An 18,175-nucleotide genomic window follows, 5' to 3' on the forward strand; every position below is an offset into this window, starting at 1 on the left:
AACAAGAGAATTTAATACTTTGTTCAAACAGACTTGATATGAAATCATTTTTTTTAAAAAACAAATCACATCGCGCCACCGTATTTCGATTTTCGATGCACGTTACATACGTTTTCCTCGAAATATAGAATTCGAAACCGTTTTCGGCGTTTTCACAATCCACACCGAACATGATCGGTTGGCGGGCGCCCTGCCAGTTCAAAAAAACCATATGTCCGATGACGCATTGTTCCATGAGCGATGCGTGGTTCCATGGACCAATAGTTCTGTTGGTGGCGGTGGACGCACCGCGCGCGGTTCCCCGCCATTGAAAAACCCACTCCCTGAATCCCCGCCAAACAACCTTACCGCGCGTACTTTCGCGCACGCTCATAAGACGGTATTACTATTTACTATTATAGTACCAAACACGATTATATATATATATATTATAAACATACTTTGTGTATATATCTCTCTCTATATATATATATAATATATTATATACACAAATACGTTTAAAGAGTATATGCTGTTTTATTGGCAAAGTGTGGCGTTGCCGGTGTACGAAAAGTACGAAGTTTGGAGCGAGTTCCGGAGGAAAAGTGGTCTTGTTATCGTAGTTGTATTATTATTATTATTTATTTATTTTATTCCCGACCGACGTCGACAACTCGACATGCCGCGTCGTCCGCTGCCGCTGTGAGATCGGCCGCGCGCGTTCCTACTACTACTGTACACCGTACACGACACGCCGCTGCTGCCGCCCGTCTCGCAGTCAAGCAGCCGCGCCACACGTCTTGTGCACCGCAGTGCCGACCGACCACACAACGCACAGGTACGCCGCCGCGCCGCCGAGTGCAGTGAACTTGATCGATTACGTCAGCGCGCGTCGTCGTTAGCCTACTGCTGCTGCCGCCGCCGCCGCCGCCTCTAGTTCGCCCCTTTTTTATCTCTTTTTTTTTCCCACGCACACACACACGCGCGCGCGCTTTCGCATATTATACATATCTGTATACGTATGCACGCGTAGTAATAATATTATAATAGTAATAATCATAATAAATAATAATAATATAAATAATAGTAATACAATACGCGTCCGTTTTTTAAGTCGTTGTGTTTATCAATCGAATACGATCAGCGTCGATCGCAAAAGCGTCTCGTGCTGTTCGTCCGTCTTTGTTCGACCGTCCGACGTCGACGCGTATCGCGCAAACGGACGTTCGTTGCAGTTTTTCGCGTGTGCCGCCGCCGCCGCCGACAACACAAGTAGTCTCTCTCTGTCGCTCTCCCGAGCACAACGACATTACGTTACCCGCACTCGGTCGAGACCTATTCAAATCGCCTCCCCGACCGATTGCGAAAACCTTCCGGGAAATCATCTTCCTTCTACAATAGCATATACCCGTAGCGTTGTGCGCATAGGAAGAGGGCCGCCGCGTCCGCACGTCGTATTATTAATCGTTCCGTGTTAGAAATTATTCAAAATTCCGGTCCCGACGAAGAACTGCGCCTTTTCCGGCCGAAACGACGACGGCAGGATGAACACTAAGAGAAAAAGTCGCGCCAACACCAACAGCACCGGGACGAGGTACGTACATTCTAGGTAGACCAATATTATTGTCTTTTTGTAGGTGTTTTTAAATGACAATCGAAGAGACGTGTGCTCGTCCAGTATTGTCGAGTAGGTAGGTACTAAAGGTACGATGGTATTTTGACGCCGCCCGCTCGTACTCGTTGAAACGCGACCATAATTAATTCGAAATAAATTGATAATATTTGTGTATATGTGAAAAAATTGCATTATAACGTTGTATTATTGTTATATTCGTGCTCGGCGATAACGACGATGCGACTGTTGTTATTTGTTTTACAATTTTTTTTGTCGCTAATCAATGTCAACACAGTCGCCATTTTGTCGGGGATTTTTCTATTATATACCCCGCATACTATGCCTACTGTAATACTATACTAATATCATAGTATACGTTATTATTTATTATTAACTTAGGTAACTGGATGAAAACTGAGTTCATACTTCATAGGAATTATAGGATTACACATTTTCTTAGAATATCGCCGCCACCACACACGTTTTTTTCTCAAATTCTAGAAACGTCTATATTTCATAGTAGTTTATTTTCATGTTTGGCTTTTCTAGGAATTCTGTTTTTGGCTTATTGAAATCACCACTTCGAAGTGCTTATTGTAATTTGCTCACATTTATTTTACGGCCTTTGATCGCCTACAAAATGACCTGTGCATGCGACATACCTTAATATGAGATTATGAATAAGTATGATGACTTATTTTGTGAGGATTAAATCTTGTAAAAAACCCTATATATGCAATGCATGCCATGCTCGTTTATCATTCTATTTTTCAGTTATAATAATATGATTATTTGATATTCTCTATTATTTTTTTAAACCAATCATTTGATTTTGTTAAAATTACACATCTATTTGAATACAATTCAGAGACCTACATTAGAGTTGTGACTATAAAATCAATGAAAATATGACCATCTAGATGAATGTAAGAGTAATGAGTATATTAATTTTACTACAAGAATATTAGAATATAAATTATTAAAGACAATAAAATTATGTTAAAAAAGTTGTTTTCAGTTCTTATTCATCTTTAATTTTCTTGAAGTATCTGTTTAAATATAATCTTTCAATGCCTCTTTAGTTTTTTGTATTAGCAAATACTAATGCATTTTTATTTACTTATTTACATATTTGAAAGATATAACAAAGGTTATTCTATAAACTCATTGTTCATTATATAAATATATTATATTCTGTTAGAGGTTCATATGTTTAATATAGGATCAACATTTGTATGTATAATATTAAAATATATTATCTTAATTATAGTAATTAAATAAAATTAAATTCATTCAAGATAAACATATATATATATATATAGCCACATAGGTATAATTTAATTTTATAAGAATATTCCTGAAAAGCAAAAATCCTACTTATAGGAATTTTGTAAGGAATTACTCAAAAATATTTTGATGTAACCAAATAGAACAAGATTTATTTAAAAATAACTTCAATGTTATTTTGTGAATTATAAAGTATTATGACTTACAAATGAATGTTATTATAAAGAAATATTAAGAAAAATATCCTTACTTATATATAATGATAGTTGATAGGCAACACTGGAACAAATGATTTTATTTCACCAATATCTGCCTAAAATTTTTAATTTTATGGTATTGACATTTAAAAACAATATTATGTATATACAGGGTCTGCCTGGGTACCCGAAGGCCAGGCAGGAATTATTGTCTGGTGCCCAATAATTGTATACGGTATTTTTGGGTAACAGTACAAGGGCCCAGGAACTATAATATGGCAAGTGCCCAGGCAGGAATCATGACCCTGGCCAGAGGCCGACCCTGTGTATATATCAACTTAAAATTAAATTAAATTTTGGTAGGTAAAAATTAAATCTGTAAACAATTTAAATGAAGGAATTTAGGTAATAATAATTACATAAGTATATGAATTTAAACTACCTATTATTTTTATGTTAACATTTTTGTGTAACTACTATTTAGAACATTTTTAATTTTTAGAACACAAAAATGTAAGATAGGAAAAATTTATTTATTTTATATGTTATGATAGTTAATATATTTGTGTGTATTGCATAACATAGGTAGAAAAACATACAATTTTTTTCATTTTTAAAAGTTAATTACTCCGCCCCGATTTAGCCATAAAATATTATTTTTATAGTTGTTTAACATTTACTGATGGTAGTCTGTTTTAATTTTTAAGTTAGTAATGTTAATTTCTTTAGTAGAATGTAACCTATCATTATTTAATCGATTTGTCACATATCAATTACATTTTGCTATCACATTACATAATATAACAATTATAGTATTGGACTAATGACTATCAATTGAATAGGTCAAATTTTATTTAAGTAAAATATTAATACATTTTCATATACTTCTAAAGTTAGTCTATTAGTCTATTTAAATATGTATATATTTATTTGTATTTTTAGAGCTCCTCGGGCTAGAGCCTCATCTTCAGGTGGAAATGGAGTTAATGCTCAAGTGTCCGGTGCTGATGGAATATATTTAAATGAAACATTTATGCACCGTGTTACTAGTTTAATTGGACTTGAAGTTGAAGTAAGAATTTTTAATTATTTAATTCTCAGGTTATATATTAAATAATAATTATTTTTTTCAGATAGTAACTCATTCTAAAGAAATGTATTCGGGTATTTTGCGCACATTCTCTAGCAATTTTGATGTTGTTTTAGAACTACCGCATAGGACTGATCCTCCCCCATCAAGTCAAGCTATAGGTTTAAAGATTGTAGCTGATAAAATGATATTTAAATTTGACAGTATAGTAAAAATTGCTGCATATGAAACAGATTTAGATAGTATGACTCGAAGTAAGTAAATATATATTGAATATATATGTATATATTTGATTAGTGTATAAGTCAATTTTTATAAATGTTTAATATATTAATTTATTCATTAATAGATACATTCCAAACTGACACAACTATTAGTAAATATAATGGGCAACCTTCAGGTGAAAAAGTATTGGAAATGTGGGAACCACCATCTATGAATGGTGATATGGATGATTTTGATTTAAGTTCTGGAAATAATAATGCGGTAGGTATCAATAATAATTATGTTTATTAGTCTTTTAAAAAAATATATAATTTATTATAGCTCTTGTTAATTCAATGCACCAAAAATGATATTATTAATTATGTTAATTATATTAATAGCCTAGTCTTAGTTAATCTAATCTTAATAATTTTATTTTTTTGGTGTATAAAATACAAAAAATCTTTTCACACTGGCATTATATTAATTTTTTTAAACTTGAATTTCAAATTTTTTTCATTCACATAACAAAAGTTGGTTATGCTAACATATCATTTTTCTTACCATTTTATAATTGTTTTTTTAATTTTTAGAATGGTTGGGATGCTGATGACATGTTTAGAAGAAATGAGCAAGAACATGGTGTAACATCTTCTTTTGATCAAAATTTAAGTGGTTATACAACAGAAATCCGAACAGATTTATCAAATTTCAAGTAATAATTTGTCTATTAGTAAATTTCATCTAGTTAAAGTATACTTATTTAGTAATAATTACTAATAATAAATTAGAAAAATAATTTAAAATCTTTTGTTACTATTATGAAAATAACATAATGGTTTAATTATTATCAAAACCTTGTGATCTTAGCAATCAGAATTATAACTGCTTCAGGCTAATAATATAAGATATGTACAACCATAAAAGAATGACTGTAGCAATTGGAACAGAGTATTAAATATTCAATTATTAGATTAAAATATATTTAGCAAAAAAAAAAGATTTAAAATGTTTGAATTAATGATAGATGATATTTTAAATAAAAATAGTATTACCAGTACCTTGGATTGTAATTGAGTATTTATTTTTTTAATTCACACTATGTAAAATTATATTGTTTATTAAAATAACTATAGTAAAAATAAAAATAAATTTAAAAAAAAAATGAACATTTTTTAATAAGTTAAAAAAAAATTTAACTTATAATTTGTACCATACTAAACATATTTTTAAAAACTGGTATTGTTATGAGTTTTTTTTTATACAAGTATGATACTATAAAAATGTACTGCTGTATTAAAAACAATTAAGTTGTTATGTGATTCTTAAATTTTCTATGTAACCTGATGTTGCTTCATCTTTATAATAAGTGCAATTAATTTATTTTTTATTTTTTAGGAATGAAGAAGCAAAAGCTGCTCGTTTAGCTCGAGAAATTGAAAGTAATCCAAGTTCTCAAAATCGAGCCAATTTAGAAAATGGCGATGAAGAAGAAAGGTAAATAATAATTATCGATTAATATATTAATAGTTATAATTGGGCTTAGGATTTTTATGCTTAAAAAAATTTAAAACATATTGTGCTACATCCTATATAATCTAAAATTAATCTTAAAATATTTTCCCCTACATTGTTTTATTTCCTATTTCCCTAACTCTAAAAATGCAAAAAAAATATGTAAAAATAATGCAGTGTTTATATCTAAAGCTTAGGTCATGGTGTATTAGATAAATATTAAACCCATATAATATATAATACTACTTTTAAATAAATTAGAGTAATAAAATTTGTATATAACACAATTACACAATAATAGGTATAACTATTACGACAATTGGTTTTGGATATATTAGATTAATATATGATATGCATATTAAGATGTAAATATAAATATTATTAGATCTCATTCATAGTATATTAACATGTACAATTAAGCATAGGCCATAAGTTGCAATTTAGGCAGTGATAAAATAAAAAGCATATTATATCATTTGGGTGTGCCCTGTTTGTAACATGAACTTGAGTTTTCATATTATATATATTACATGATTCATGTCTTAAATGATGTATAAAATTAAATGTTGAGATTTAAAAAATAAAAAATCCAAGATCATATTAGTTTTTTAAAAATTACTGACTTGCTATTTTAGTTATTTTATTGTAATTAATTTATAGGAATATTATCATTATTTATTTAAAGACATAATAATATTATTATCTCTTTAGAGGTATTTATGAAATTATTATATTGATTTAATATTTATCTAATACGTCCAATATAATAATAATTCATATTCTGTGTAAAAATAAATAATAAATATCAAAATATGTTTAAATATAATTGAATAGAGTATTGTTGTTAGTATCAAAAGTATTGGATTCCAACTAATATAATTAACTTAAAACAAATTTGTAATAATATTACTATTAAAAAAAAACTCTAGACAACTCAAAATTAAAAAATTCATGATATAATAATTAAATAATGTTGCTCTATACAAATGTTTGTACCTTAAACTAGCAAATCACTAAAATCCCCTCATCCATAATCGCTTTTCCAACAACCCTAGGTTGCCAACTTACTAGTCGACTAACCACTCCCACCCATGCCATGAAGTAGTTCAATAGTTTCTTTAATCAAGTCTTTTTTTTATTTTATTTATATATATCTAAGTATCATCTATTGTGCTTATTGTAAAAAATTTTATACAAATTGTACAAACTATAATAAATGACAAAAAAAAAATAAATACATTTTATCCAACTACGTAACAGTTAAATGTGTTAATGATTAAATTTATTTTTGGAATTTCAAGAAATTTTTTTTTGTAAAATTATAAATTCAAAAAATAATATTCTAATGTCACATATTACCTTGTTTTTAAAAAAGTTCTATGCTTTTATAAATACCACAATTAATTTAAGTTAGTTTTTAAAATATTGTGCTTGCCAAAAGTATAGAATATAGATAATATTAATGTAGAAACCTGAGTATTTTGAAAAGAATCTCTTATCCTATACTATTTAATTTAAAAATATAAGTACTTATTTCAACTAACTTCATATTTTATTTATTCAGGTTTGCTGCTGTTTCAAGACCAGCAAGTGAGATGTCTAATAATCACAATGATAACAAATACATGTCTGGACGTCGTAAACCTGGACCACAGCAGCCAGCTAACAGTGCATATGGTTTGTTTAATAGAAACCGTAAACACCCAGAAAAATATCCTAGCAGTGGATCTAATGAGCGATGGGAATGTGTTTCTGGTTCAGGGACAAAAAATAGCAATCAGAATCGAGGACATGCTCATCAGCAAAATGGTAACAACAACGTTGTGAACAAATCCACTTTGCCTCCTTATCACAACAGTGCTAATCAAACATATGCTGCCAATAGTCGTGAATCACCAGTTTCTGTCAATGGGCAAAGTGATAAACGAACATCAGCTCCTATTAATAATCGTAGAGAAACTTCTTCGTCTGGTTCAAGACATGGTATTTAATGTTCTATTTTATGTATAATAATAATCTATGTTTATTAATTAATTTTTATATTTTTAGTTTCTGGTCGTAATAATTATTCATCCAATGACAATCAATCATTACCTTCTTCATCAAGGTCGTCTCCACCAACTGTTCAAGGCCATCATAATCAAATAGCAAGTGTACCTCCCCCTAGATATCAAACAGCCACTTACACACAACAGACAAGTACAACAAATTCTCGGCCTAATGTTAGTACATCGTATGCTGCAGCTGCTGATAAATCTGTGCCAAAAACACAACCTCCCCCACCTATTAGAGGTAAATAAATTATTTGATGCTGTATTAAAACTTTATTATTAATGATAAATCATATATGAAAAAAAAAAACAGTTATGTACTATTATTTTATTAAACATACATTTTTTTTTATTTTAACAGTTAGGGATGAAAGTCTGAATTCTGAACTGAAGCGATTTAGTACAGACTTTAATTTATCTTCACCATCCCCTCAAAATAACCCTAGAGTTTCTTCACCTGCATCAGTTGTATCTGAAACACCTAAACAACATGCTGCTCAAATACCACATTCTGAGCCACCTTCTCCATCTGTACAGGAAGTATCACACGTACCTGAAGAAGTAACTGAATCTCCTGTATCACCCCCACAGACATTATATAAACTTCAAGAAGTGCAGATTGAAAAGAATGTAGAAAATTTAAAAAAAGATCAAACTGAAAAAACTCCTGAAGAAAACATAACTCAATTGCCAGATAAAACTGTTGTACAGACATCAAAGCTCAATCCTAATGCCAAAGAATTTGTTTTTAATCCAAATACTAAACCTTTTATTCCAGTAAGTTTAATTAAAATCATCTATACTATGTGTCTATGCATAAATGATATTATAAATAAAAAGTATTGAAATTAAATTTTAAAATTATTTATAGCGTTCACCTAGTACTCCAAATTCATCTAGACCAATGACGCCTCAAACGCCAACAACAAATATAGTTGCTACAACTAATCAACATCAACAAATGATTCAAGCACAACATGGACCAGCGATAGCAATTCCAGCTGCTTATCATCATCACCATCATCAACATGCACCTGGTACTGGGCAGATGGTTACACATCAAGCACCACCTCATCCCCATCCAGCGTTTACCATGTTACCTACTGTATTTGTTACTTCAAATTCTGCATTCAATCATCATCCTCATTCAATGCCTCCACAGCCACCAAATCAAGCAGGACGATTCCGTAAAAGTTAGTATTATTATAGTATTTTTAAAATAATATGAGTTAGTTATTAGTTATAATAAGAATATTTTATTATATTATTTTTTTTATAATTTGGTGTTATAAATAATTTAGTGACAGTGGGAATGTCTCATAGAAGTGATATAGCTTCACAAATCCAAGTAGCTGCTGCAACTGGACAACCCCTTTTGGCACCAGCGCCACTTCAAGCACAATTTGCTGTACCAGGATATAGTCCTCAACCAATGCCCACACCTCAAGCTTATCAACAAGTACAGGTAAATATTTTTAAATAATATAACTTTCTTTTCTTAAAAATATGCTGTGATTTAGCCATGGTGAAATATACTCCCCTCCCTGCTTGTATTATATATTCATTCAAAAAAATATAATTCAGTGAAGCGTCATTTGTCTACACTACAAAATTTTTATGTACAAATTTATTTTTAGTTCAATTTAATTTAGTTTTATCATTTGTTATGTTCCTTTTATCGTGTACATATTATGAAATGCGAGATTATTTTATTATCTACTTTGGCTCACTCAAATGTAGTGAAGTGAAAAAAAAATTGATTATTATTTCAAATAAATACATTACTTATATCTTTATTATATTTTTTATGTTACTATGAATTTTATATTTAGTATTATATCTATTAAATTAGTTTTTAACTTTATTTTAAAATTTCCAATGATTGTTTGATTATCCGCACAAATCTATTATTCGCACCCCCTTCGGTCCCAATTAGTGCAGATAATTGACGCTCTACTGTACTTAATATTACTATTAAAAATTACTGAGGAATGGCTCGCAATAAACAAGCACAATTAATTATAACCAAATCTTATAAAAATGTTTAATGAAAAACACAGAGACCTAACTTTAGCTATTAAACAGCAATATAATTATCAAAAAATCTGGGAAGTTGCTTAGCTTTATAGTATATTTTTAGTGTACCTATAACTGACTATAACAAACTCAGTGTAGTGCTTTTAATGTCACCAGTTAAACCAAACAAAGAGTCATTTACTCAATGTGTTAAATTTGATTTTAATGATAAATTATAGTATAGTATTAAATATAGTAAATAAAATATAAATTATAGTATAGTATTAATTTACTTTGGTTTTAGATGGTTCGTATGGTACCACAGCAAGGAGGAGGAATGATGCCTACTCTAGTGCCTACTTCAATAGCCTACCATCCAGCTAATGCAGGCCAGTTAAGTCAAATGGAAAGTGGTGTACCTCAAGGTCCACCCTCTTACCATCACCATCATCATCACCAAGCATCACAACATCATATAATGAATCAACAGCAGACTGCTCAGTCTCCAGCACCACAGCCTGGGCCACCACAAACACCTGGACAGTCTCAAACTCCAGTAAATTTCCAACAACCTCCACCCCAACAATCACAACCACCTCCTTTCCCTGCGGGTACTACAATTATGTGCCCTATTTTGCCAACACCCACTGCATCGCAACAGCCATCGGCACCTAATACACCGGGTTCGGCACCTCCAATGCAACAACCTCCACCACAGCAGCACCAACAATATATTTCCCATCCACATCAGCATCACCAAGCAGCATCTACGCAAGCGCCCCATGGGCAATACCACTTATATTCAACCATTCGGGAGTCATGAGATATAGCCAACTCATTCGATCCTAGTCCACATTTAGTAAGAGCAATAAAAAAGTAAGTATTATTCATCATGGTATTTTATCAATGTGATCAAATTATATATATATATATATTCTGTTTATTAAACTACTATTTCTATTTAATAGTTTCTCGGCGTTTATCAAGTCATACAAAACAATTGTCAGTTCAACCGAAAAATCTTGATTGTCAAGAAGCTTCAAGCTCAAAATTTACCATCATGTATGGTTACAATGATATAATAACTATGAGCTAGCTTTGGCTAAATGTTGTTCAGTAACTGTTATTTATTTATTATTATTATTTTCTCGTTCTTTACAAATGATTATTATTAATTTTATTATTTTTTCCATTGAATCCTTCAGAGATTACTTCATTTTGTTTGTTATGCCAGTATAAAAAGAAAATTCTAGAACATTTATTAATTCGTATATAAATATATATAATAATATTGTGACTCGATTAATGTTTTTAGTTTTCATTCATTTTTGCATGACATCTTGTTGGCAACTTAAGATTGAAATTATAAATTCAGCTGTTACAAGCACAGTTGTTAACAATATCAGCTTATATATGTTATATATACATTATTCATATTTATATATACATATATTAAATATATATATTTATGAATATTGTGTCAGATACATTGTTTTAACTTTACTATACTCCTCGGCTGATATTTCTTTTATAAGGAGAAAATGTCTTTCTGGGATATGTGATATTTAGCTGAAATTATAATTTTTACATTAAACATTACCAGTAAGCAGAGAACAAAATCTTGTTATATTATCTCTGATTACTGGCGATTTGTTTTGAAAATTAATATGTATTGTGATTTTTTCTTCTTTTTTTTTTTAGTCTTGTTACAAATTTATTTTAAATTAATTTGCCGTATGATATATAAATTGCTCGACTTTTCTATTTAGTTTTAACAAATTGTTAGATTGGCCGCAACACGATCGCAATCTGAAAAAAAAATATTTTGTTAGTTTTTTTGGGAGTAATTTATTTAGTAGAATTTGTTTTAAATGTAATATACGTTTACATGTTGCGGCCAACCTTGGACTTTCATAAACAAAATGTATTGAAAATCTATGAGAAAAATTGTTAAACGCTGCGAGACCTTGTTAAAGTTTTATATAAAAGTCTTATTTTGTACATTTTGTAATGCCACGTTCAGTAAATAAAATATTAAACTGTCTCCCGAAGTTATTGTAATTTTTTTGTTTTTGATTCCTTATTTAGTTATTATTCATAAATTATAGCTATAATCTAGTTAAAAATAGAAACTAACTTTTGCAATCTATTTTAACTAAATACTCATTTATATTACCTTAAATGTATTAATTTGAACAATGTTTGTGCTCAAAAACTATGGATAGATGATGGATGCCGAGTTAGGTTTTTCTTGTTGTTTCAGTCATAATTTACTTTTTACCCAATGCTGGGAAGATTAGTAATTTTTCCAACTAGTTTAAGTTAAGTTACTTTAATACAAAAACTAAGTCAGAATATAAGGTACCTCACTTAGTAGTACTCACTCATCTTTCAATTGATACTTAAAACAATGAAGTATATTTTAGGAATATTACTTATCAAAAATAATTTCCATTATATTTTTGTTATTTGGTAAAATGTTAAATTCTAAGAAAATTATATAAAACGATACTTATATTATTTCACTGCCCAACACTGCCTTAGTTTATAATGATTTTTTTTTAAATGAATGTATTGAATTAAACAAAAATTATTTAAATTTTTCTATTATTTATTTTCAAAGTGTAAGAAAATATATGGACTATGGTGTGTCTATATTTTAACACAGTTAGATTAGTTCTAATTGCTCCTTTAGGTTTAGACTTCATTAGTTGAACACTCATATGGCGTACATAACAGTTCTTTATTCTTATAACTACTGCAGAATTTATGAGCAATATACAATCTTCACTTCATTTTTTTTAAATATAATAAGGTATACAGAGAATTTACCAATATTTTCAAAACTACTGATAGTTAGAAAGAGAAACACCTTATATATTAAAACAAACATAAAAAAATTATTTTTATGTAAGCTAAATCATTTTTGTTTGTCATCACTGATTTTATGAAATTAAAAGCATATGATGTGGCAATACACTAGTTTTGTTATGAAGAACACCTTCATATTATGCTCATTAGAGTTTGCCGTTATATAGCTACTACAGTCCTTTGAGATAATTTAATTGTATACATTGTTTTTAGTTGGAAATAAATTCAAACAATTATGTTAATAATTCAATCTTAATATATTATACTGACTAAGAATGACAATTCTAAATAATTTACTAACATAAATATTAAACATAATTATAAATAATTTAGTTGGTATTATAATATAATATATGCAAGCAGTCATGAATTTACTTTGACATTATAACTGTTAACTTTAGAATTAAGTTCAATTACTCAAATAAATAAAACAGATATCTTCCTCGATAAAAAATTAATCACTGATAAATAGTTCATAAGAGAAATAAACATAAATAAAAATTATAATATAATGTATGAACAGTAACACAAGATTCTCAGAGTAAACTATTTTTGCGATTTACATGTAAACGGAATAATCGCAACCTCCATTGATCCAATATATTAACAAGCTTAAGAGAATCTGATAATCCAGTTGGTTTAACCACATAATTTAAAAAATCATACATATCACTCAGTTTTTTTTCATCTTGATATAAATCAAAAACAATCACAACGTGTTCTAACAGCCGAATAAGGCGGTATAATAATCTTTTTGGTTTTTTATTGAAAAAATCTTTATTTACCAAATCTTGAACAAACCTGGAAAAATGTAATCAAATTATTTTTCAATTATCTACTACAATTTAACAGAGCTATAGATGTAATATAGAAGAGTTAAATTTTACATTTTTCTTTCAAAAACACATTGAACTGTATAATACATTTATTTATTTTATACCTTCTAACATATTTTAAATTAAAATAATCATAAATAACACTAACCATTCATTAATATTAGATGGAAATGATCTGATGTTGTTGGTTTTTTCTAAAAGTGACTTGAATAGTTTGAATGTTAAATAAGTATATATTTTTTTCATAGTATTTCCTTCTAAAGGTAGGAACAAATCAACAACCATCTTTAAAAGTTTATAGTTATACTGTGAATACAATCCTTGAGCAAATGCTATAATGGAAGTATCATCATTTTCTTGTAATGCAGTTTCGATGCAAGCACTAAATAATCTTTTTATAACATTTATCATTTGTCCACAATGGTGATCAAAAGATATTTTGACAATATACTGGGCTAATGTTAGTAGTTCATCATCACTAATTTTTTTATTATTTTTTAGTATATTATAAGATATGAAATTTATTACTAGTTCAAAATTGTGCCTTCCAATTTTCTCACAACTGTTAATTTGACACTTTAATAGTGAACTATTAGTCAATGAATCCAAATCAGCTCCCCAGTTTGAAAAAATATATTGAACATCCTAAAAATAATTTTAATTAAAAATAACGATTAAGATATTGTTTTTAAATTTAGCTTTATGTACCTATAGTAGGCAAAATAAATGTTATTTTACATACCTTAAATACTGGTGACCAATTTGATTTCATTAGATTATTAAAAATAATGGTAGCTTTAAGTTCATTTTTTTCAATCGACATTAGAAGTAGCTGTAGTGAATATGATTCTATCATATCAGATTTGTTTTTGAAGTTCATATTATACTTAGAGTGGTTAAATATAATATAACCAACTGTTGGTAATACAATAGGACATTTATCATTATGTTTAATAGTATTGTTTACTTCTTTTTGAAACAAATCGTCTACAACTTTCATCTCTTTATCAAGATCAGCATTTTTTTTCCAAAATTCACCTTCAGCTTGTCTTTCTTTTAGAATTCTTTTCATATCAAATTTGAAAACTGATTTATTTTTTTTATTAACAGTAATTTTACTTGGGCATTTATTTTCATCATTAACACTTTTCTTAATTTTTGGCATCCTGAAATAAATATATAAAAAAATATTAGATTTAGAGTAGGGGTACAATCAATGCCAGATTGGTCTGGCGAGCTACCGAGTAAAACTCGATGGGCCGGTATTGAGTGTTTGGTAGTATTTTTTTTTTTTTTTTGATAAATTAGTGCAAACATGGGTAAAAAATATAATTGATTTGAAATATTTAAACCGTACATTAGCTGTAACTGTAATCCAACGTTATTCTAAAATTTGGTAGGCCAATATCTTACCAATCCGGCACTGGGTACAATATACCAGCGTTTCCCAAAGTGTGTTGCGCCAGATGTATATGATTATTGAGAACATTATTTTATATTATTTGTAAAAAGGGGTTCCACCGAAACACAAACTATTTTTCAAGGGTGCCGTGTTCGTAAAAATTTGGGAATTGCTGCAATACACCATGGTAACAGGTAGAAGATTTTATAAAAATATCTTTTACTAACACTTTTGAAATATTATATCCCGGAATTGAGCATTAAGTATATATTGAAAATTGGTCAAAGAAGTGTTAGGTACATATTTTATGCTAAGTACTTCCCAGCCTAATTTGTAAATATTTTTCACAAAATTCTAACAAAATAACAGTTTACTTAGAATTATTTTCTGAATACTTTTTAATACTTAGATACAAGACTCGAAGTATTAAATATTACATAGGTAAGAGTTATTGATAATTATTAAAGTCTTATTCATAGATAGAAATTATGTATAGCAATGGGTAACTTAAATTAATATATTACCCAGAGATTTAGATCCAGCAACCTACACAAGATGTTGAGAAACACTTAAGTATGAATATTATGTAGTGCATATAGAGATGTAGTTCTATAAAACTATTCTATTAAAATATATACTAAATTAGTACGATATTATCAAAATGTAAACAGAAATAGAATAGACAACCATCAGAATATTTACAAGCATTTGAAATATTTTTGTAAAGTTATGGTTTTTTAAGTCTTCACTATCAATACTTTTTGACAACTGTAGTACTGTACTTCAATAATGATGAAACACAGGGTTGGAATGATTTTGAAGTCTCAAGTCTTGGCAGGCCTTTTGAGTTAATTTGTAAAATCTAGATTATACATACATGGGCGCAAATAAGGGGGCACTTAGAGGGTATTAGCGCCCCCAAATACTTTTTTATAATATTAAAATCATTAGCTATTCAACGTTATGCCCGGAAAATGTAGAGCTTAAGCATCCTCAGTTTTTATATTGAAATTGCGCCTATGTATACATAGTACACATACATGACGTTACATAGTATCTATACTTAAAATTCAAATACAAATTATGCAATTAATTGTATTGAATTACATAGATCACATTTCAGTGGGTGGGTTGTGAGACCTCTCTAGTTTTTTTAAACATATTCAATTACATAAAAATTACTGATTAATGTCAGTACTTTGTAAGACTATGGTAACGGCCAACCCTCAACTATGGAGTGTAGTTGCACTAAATTATTGCATGAACGTCTGTGAATTTGTGATGATCAATAATGTCATGGTCGATCTTTACACAACCATAGGTAAATGAGCATAATTTACTGTGAATGAATATATTGTTACAATTGTGTAGGGAAACATCTATTTAATAGTCGAAATCGAAAACTATTTAAATACCTTGCACAAACACAAAACCTATTCAATACTTTACATTTAATAACAAAAAAATTATTTATGCAATATAATTTATCAAGTAAGGATTCGTGTGATTTTGTAAAACGTGTTACTTGTCATCACGAATTCAGATTTTAAGTAAATTAATAAAATTAACGTGTTTTGCTTACTTGATCTTATGAATTATACTTCAATAAATTCACTGTGAACATACGGATTAATAACCAAATACACTTTCGCTATAGCTGAGAGATTGAAAAAGGATAAACTGCCAACAGGAAATCGACTCAGCAGATTCAACGGTTCAAAACCGTGATTAAACAATGGGACGACGGTTAATATTTATTGGTTAATTTATAAATTGTAAATTGCTTAGTTCGCTTTGTCGTTTGGTAATTGGTTTACTGTCAGCCGTCAATATAGAAAAGAACAGGATACTGGTAAAATATACACAAAATTAATCAAAACAAAAAATATATTAATAAATCTGCCGGTTCTCCCGCGAAAAAAATTAATATGATAACTGATGAGAGAGCATTTCGTCGAAAAACCTTAAAACATTAATACCACAAAACAACAGCAGCATAATCATGGAGGTTATAATTATGTAGCAGTAGTAGTATGTAGCAGTTATTATAGTGGTACAAGCGACAAGTATTCTATGGTTCCATGCATATTTTTCTCTCGCAGCTGATAACTACTATCATGACGTCCTTCAGCTACTGCTGTTCCAACACCGAAGTCCGAAACTCCAAAACCGTGATCTACATTTTTTAGTAAAAAATTTGATTAGGTTGTAAGTACGAGTTTTTATTCATCCGATCGACGGCAGATATCCCTTTTTTCAGGAACGTTTAATCACGTAAAAACAGGTAAGCACCGTAGCTACGGTCAGTATTGTTTTTGGAACAGACGTCCGAAATTTGACTAATCGTTTTCGGCATCTTTGCTCTAAGGCCAGCGACACATTTACGGTATCGTAAATGGTATCGAGATGATTCTGAAACGACGACTTAAGACCAAAGTATCTTTGATAATCATTGTTTCGTTTCGACCTCTACGATCCGGTCGTTGGGTATATTAAACATCGGTTGGGGAACTTTGAGGTTTACGACACTTGCGTTTCTTCGCTTAAAATATCATACATTATACTTAACAGTACAATTTGGAGCGATTTTTTTCTATAAATTGTATGTATTTAACTACTCTTGATGGTTATGAGGTTGTTGTAGCATGATACTGAACTCTTTTTCCATTATTTCATGTTACATGTTCCACAAATTAGAGAAATTCTTAGTACAATAGCGTTGTTAATATGTTAAAATTAAAATTTACTTTCTAACATGATGTCCGTCTTTTTAACATTTTTAATTGATTTTCCACCAAAGTAGGTAAATCCAGTGTTATATTTAATTAAAACTATGAATTCAATGTTTAGGAACATTTACCTTCATTGTATTAAGATATACAATTTATCCGACGTTAGAAATATTTTTATTTTTTATAATATTGGATTATTTTTCAGACTATTACCATGTCAATCACAAAAGTATTCTACCAAACAATTTTGAGGAGGCCATCTCGCTTCTTTGTCGTAATAGCAGTTGGATCCCTGTTCTTTGAAAGAACACTGGATATCGGTATTGAAAACTTATTCGATAAAATGAACCGCGGTGTAAGTAAAAATTATAAATAAATAT

The 18,175-nt window shown here is 29.4% G+C and overlaps 2 protein-coding genes across 3 annotated transcripts; one reads left to right on the plus strand and one right to left on the minus strand.

Moving 5' to 3' along the window:
- The first annotated feature begins 636 nt into the window (after nt 1-636).
- Nucleotides 637-12,005, plus strand: LOC132931071 (ataxin-2-like protein). 2 transcript variants are annotated; one of them, XM_060997282.1, is made up of 14 exons: nt 637-1,573; nt 4,021-4,150; nt 4,212-4,422; nt 4,518-4,654; nt 4,966-5,087; nt 5,771-5,869; nt 7,452-7,564; nt 7,649-7,870; nt 7,937-8,179; nt 8,300-8,715; nt 8,810-9,131; nt 9,240-9,403; nt 10,259-10,830; nt 10,923-12,005. In XM_060997282.1, the coding sequence occupies exons 1-13, from the start codon at nt 1,524-1,526 to the stop codon at nt 10,775-10,777; spliced, it is 2,748 nt and encodes a 915-aa protein (XP_060853265.1). In that variant the 5' UTR covers nt 637-1,523; the 3' UTR covers nt 10,778-10,830; nt 10,923-12,005. The 2 variants fall into 2 exon arrangements, with proteins under 2 accessions (XP_060853265.1, XP_060853261.1); XM_060997278.1 differs by having other exon boundaries at nt 7,452-7,870.
- Nucleotides 12,006-13,058: 1,053 nt separating this feature from the next.
- Nucleotides 13,059-17,032, minus strand: LOC132931107 (uncharacterized). Its single transcript, XM_060997284.1, has 4 exons — nt 16,646-17,032; nt 14,404-14,827; nt 13,810-14,306; nt 13,059-13,626 (listed from the first exon to the last, which is right to left on the minus strand). Exons 2-4 carry the CDS (start codon nt 14,824-14,826, stop codon nt 13,362-13,364), a joined length of 1,185 nt encoding a protein of 394 aa, XP_060853267.1. The 5' UTR covers nt 14,827; nt 16,646-17,032; the 3' UTR covers nt 13,059-13,361.
- Between the last annotated feature and the right edge of the window lie 1,143 nt (nt 17,033-18,175).

The sequence above is a fragment of the Rhopalosiphum padi genome, chromosome 1, assembly GCF_020882245.1.
Source record: "Rhopalosiphum padi isolate XX-2018 chromosome 1, ASM2088224v1, whole genome shotgun sequence".
Lineage (NCBI taxonomy): Eukaryota > Metazoa > Arthropoda > Insecta > Hemiptera > Aphididae > Rhopalosiphum > Rhopalosiphum padi.

Bases quoted from the DNA above. Each gene is read 5' to 3' on its own strand.
- LOC132931071 (XM_060997278.1), top strand. From the start codon at position 1,524: ATGAACACTAAGAGAAAAAGTCGCGCCAACACCAACAGCACCGGGACG. The intron at 1,574-4,020 runs GTACGTACATTC...TTGTATTTTTAG, and splicing joins ACCAACAGCACCGGGACGAG to AGCTCCTCGGGCTAGAGCCT. The intron at 9,404-10,258 runs GTAAATATTTTT...CTTTGGTTTTAG, and splicing joins AAGCTTATCAACAAGTACAG to ATGGTTCGTATGGTACCACA.
- LOC132931107 (XM_060997284.1), bottom strand. From the start codon at position 14,826: ATGCCAAAAATTAAGAAAAGTGTTAATGATGAAAATAAATGCCCAAGT. The intron at 14,307-14,403 runs GTATGTAAAATA...AATTATTTTTAG, and splicing joins ATTGGTCACCAGTATTTAAG to GATGTTCAATATATTTTTTC. The intron at 13,627-13,809 runs GTTAGTGTTATT...ACATTTTTCCAG, and splicing joins CCATCTAATATTAATGAATG to GTTTGTTCAAGATTTGGTAA.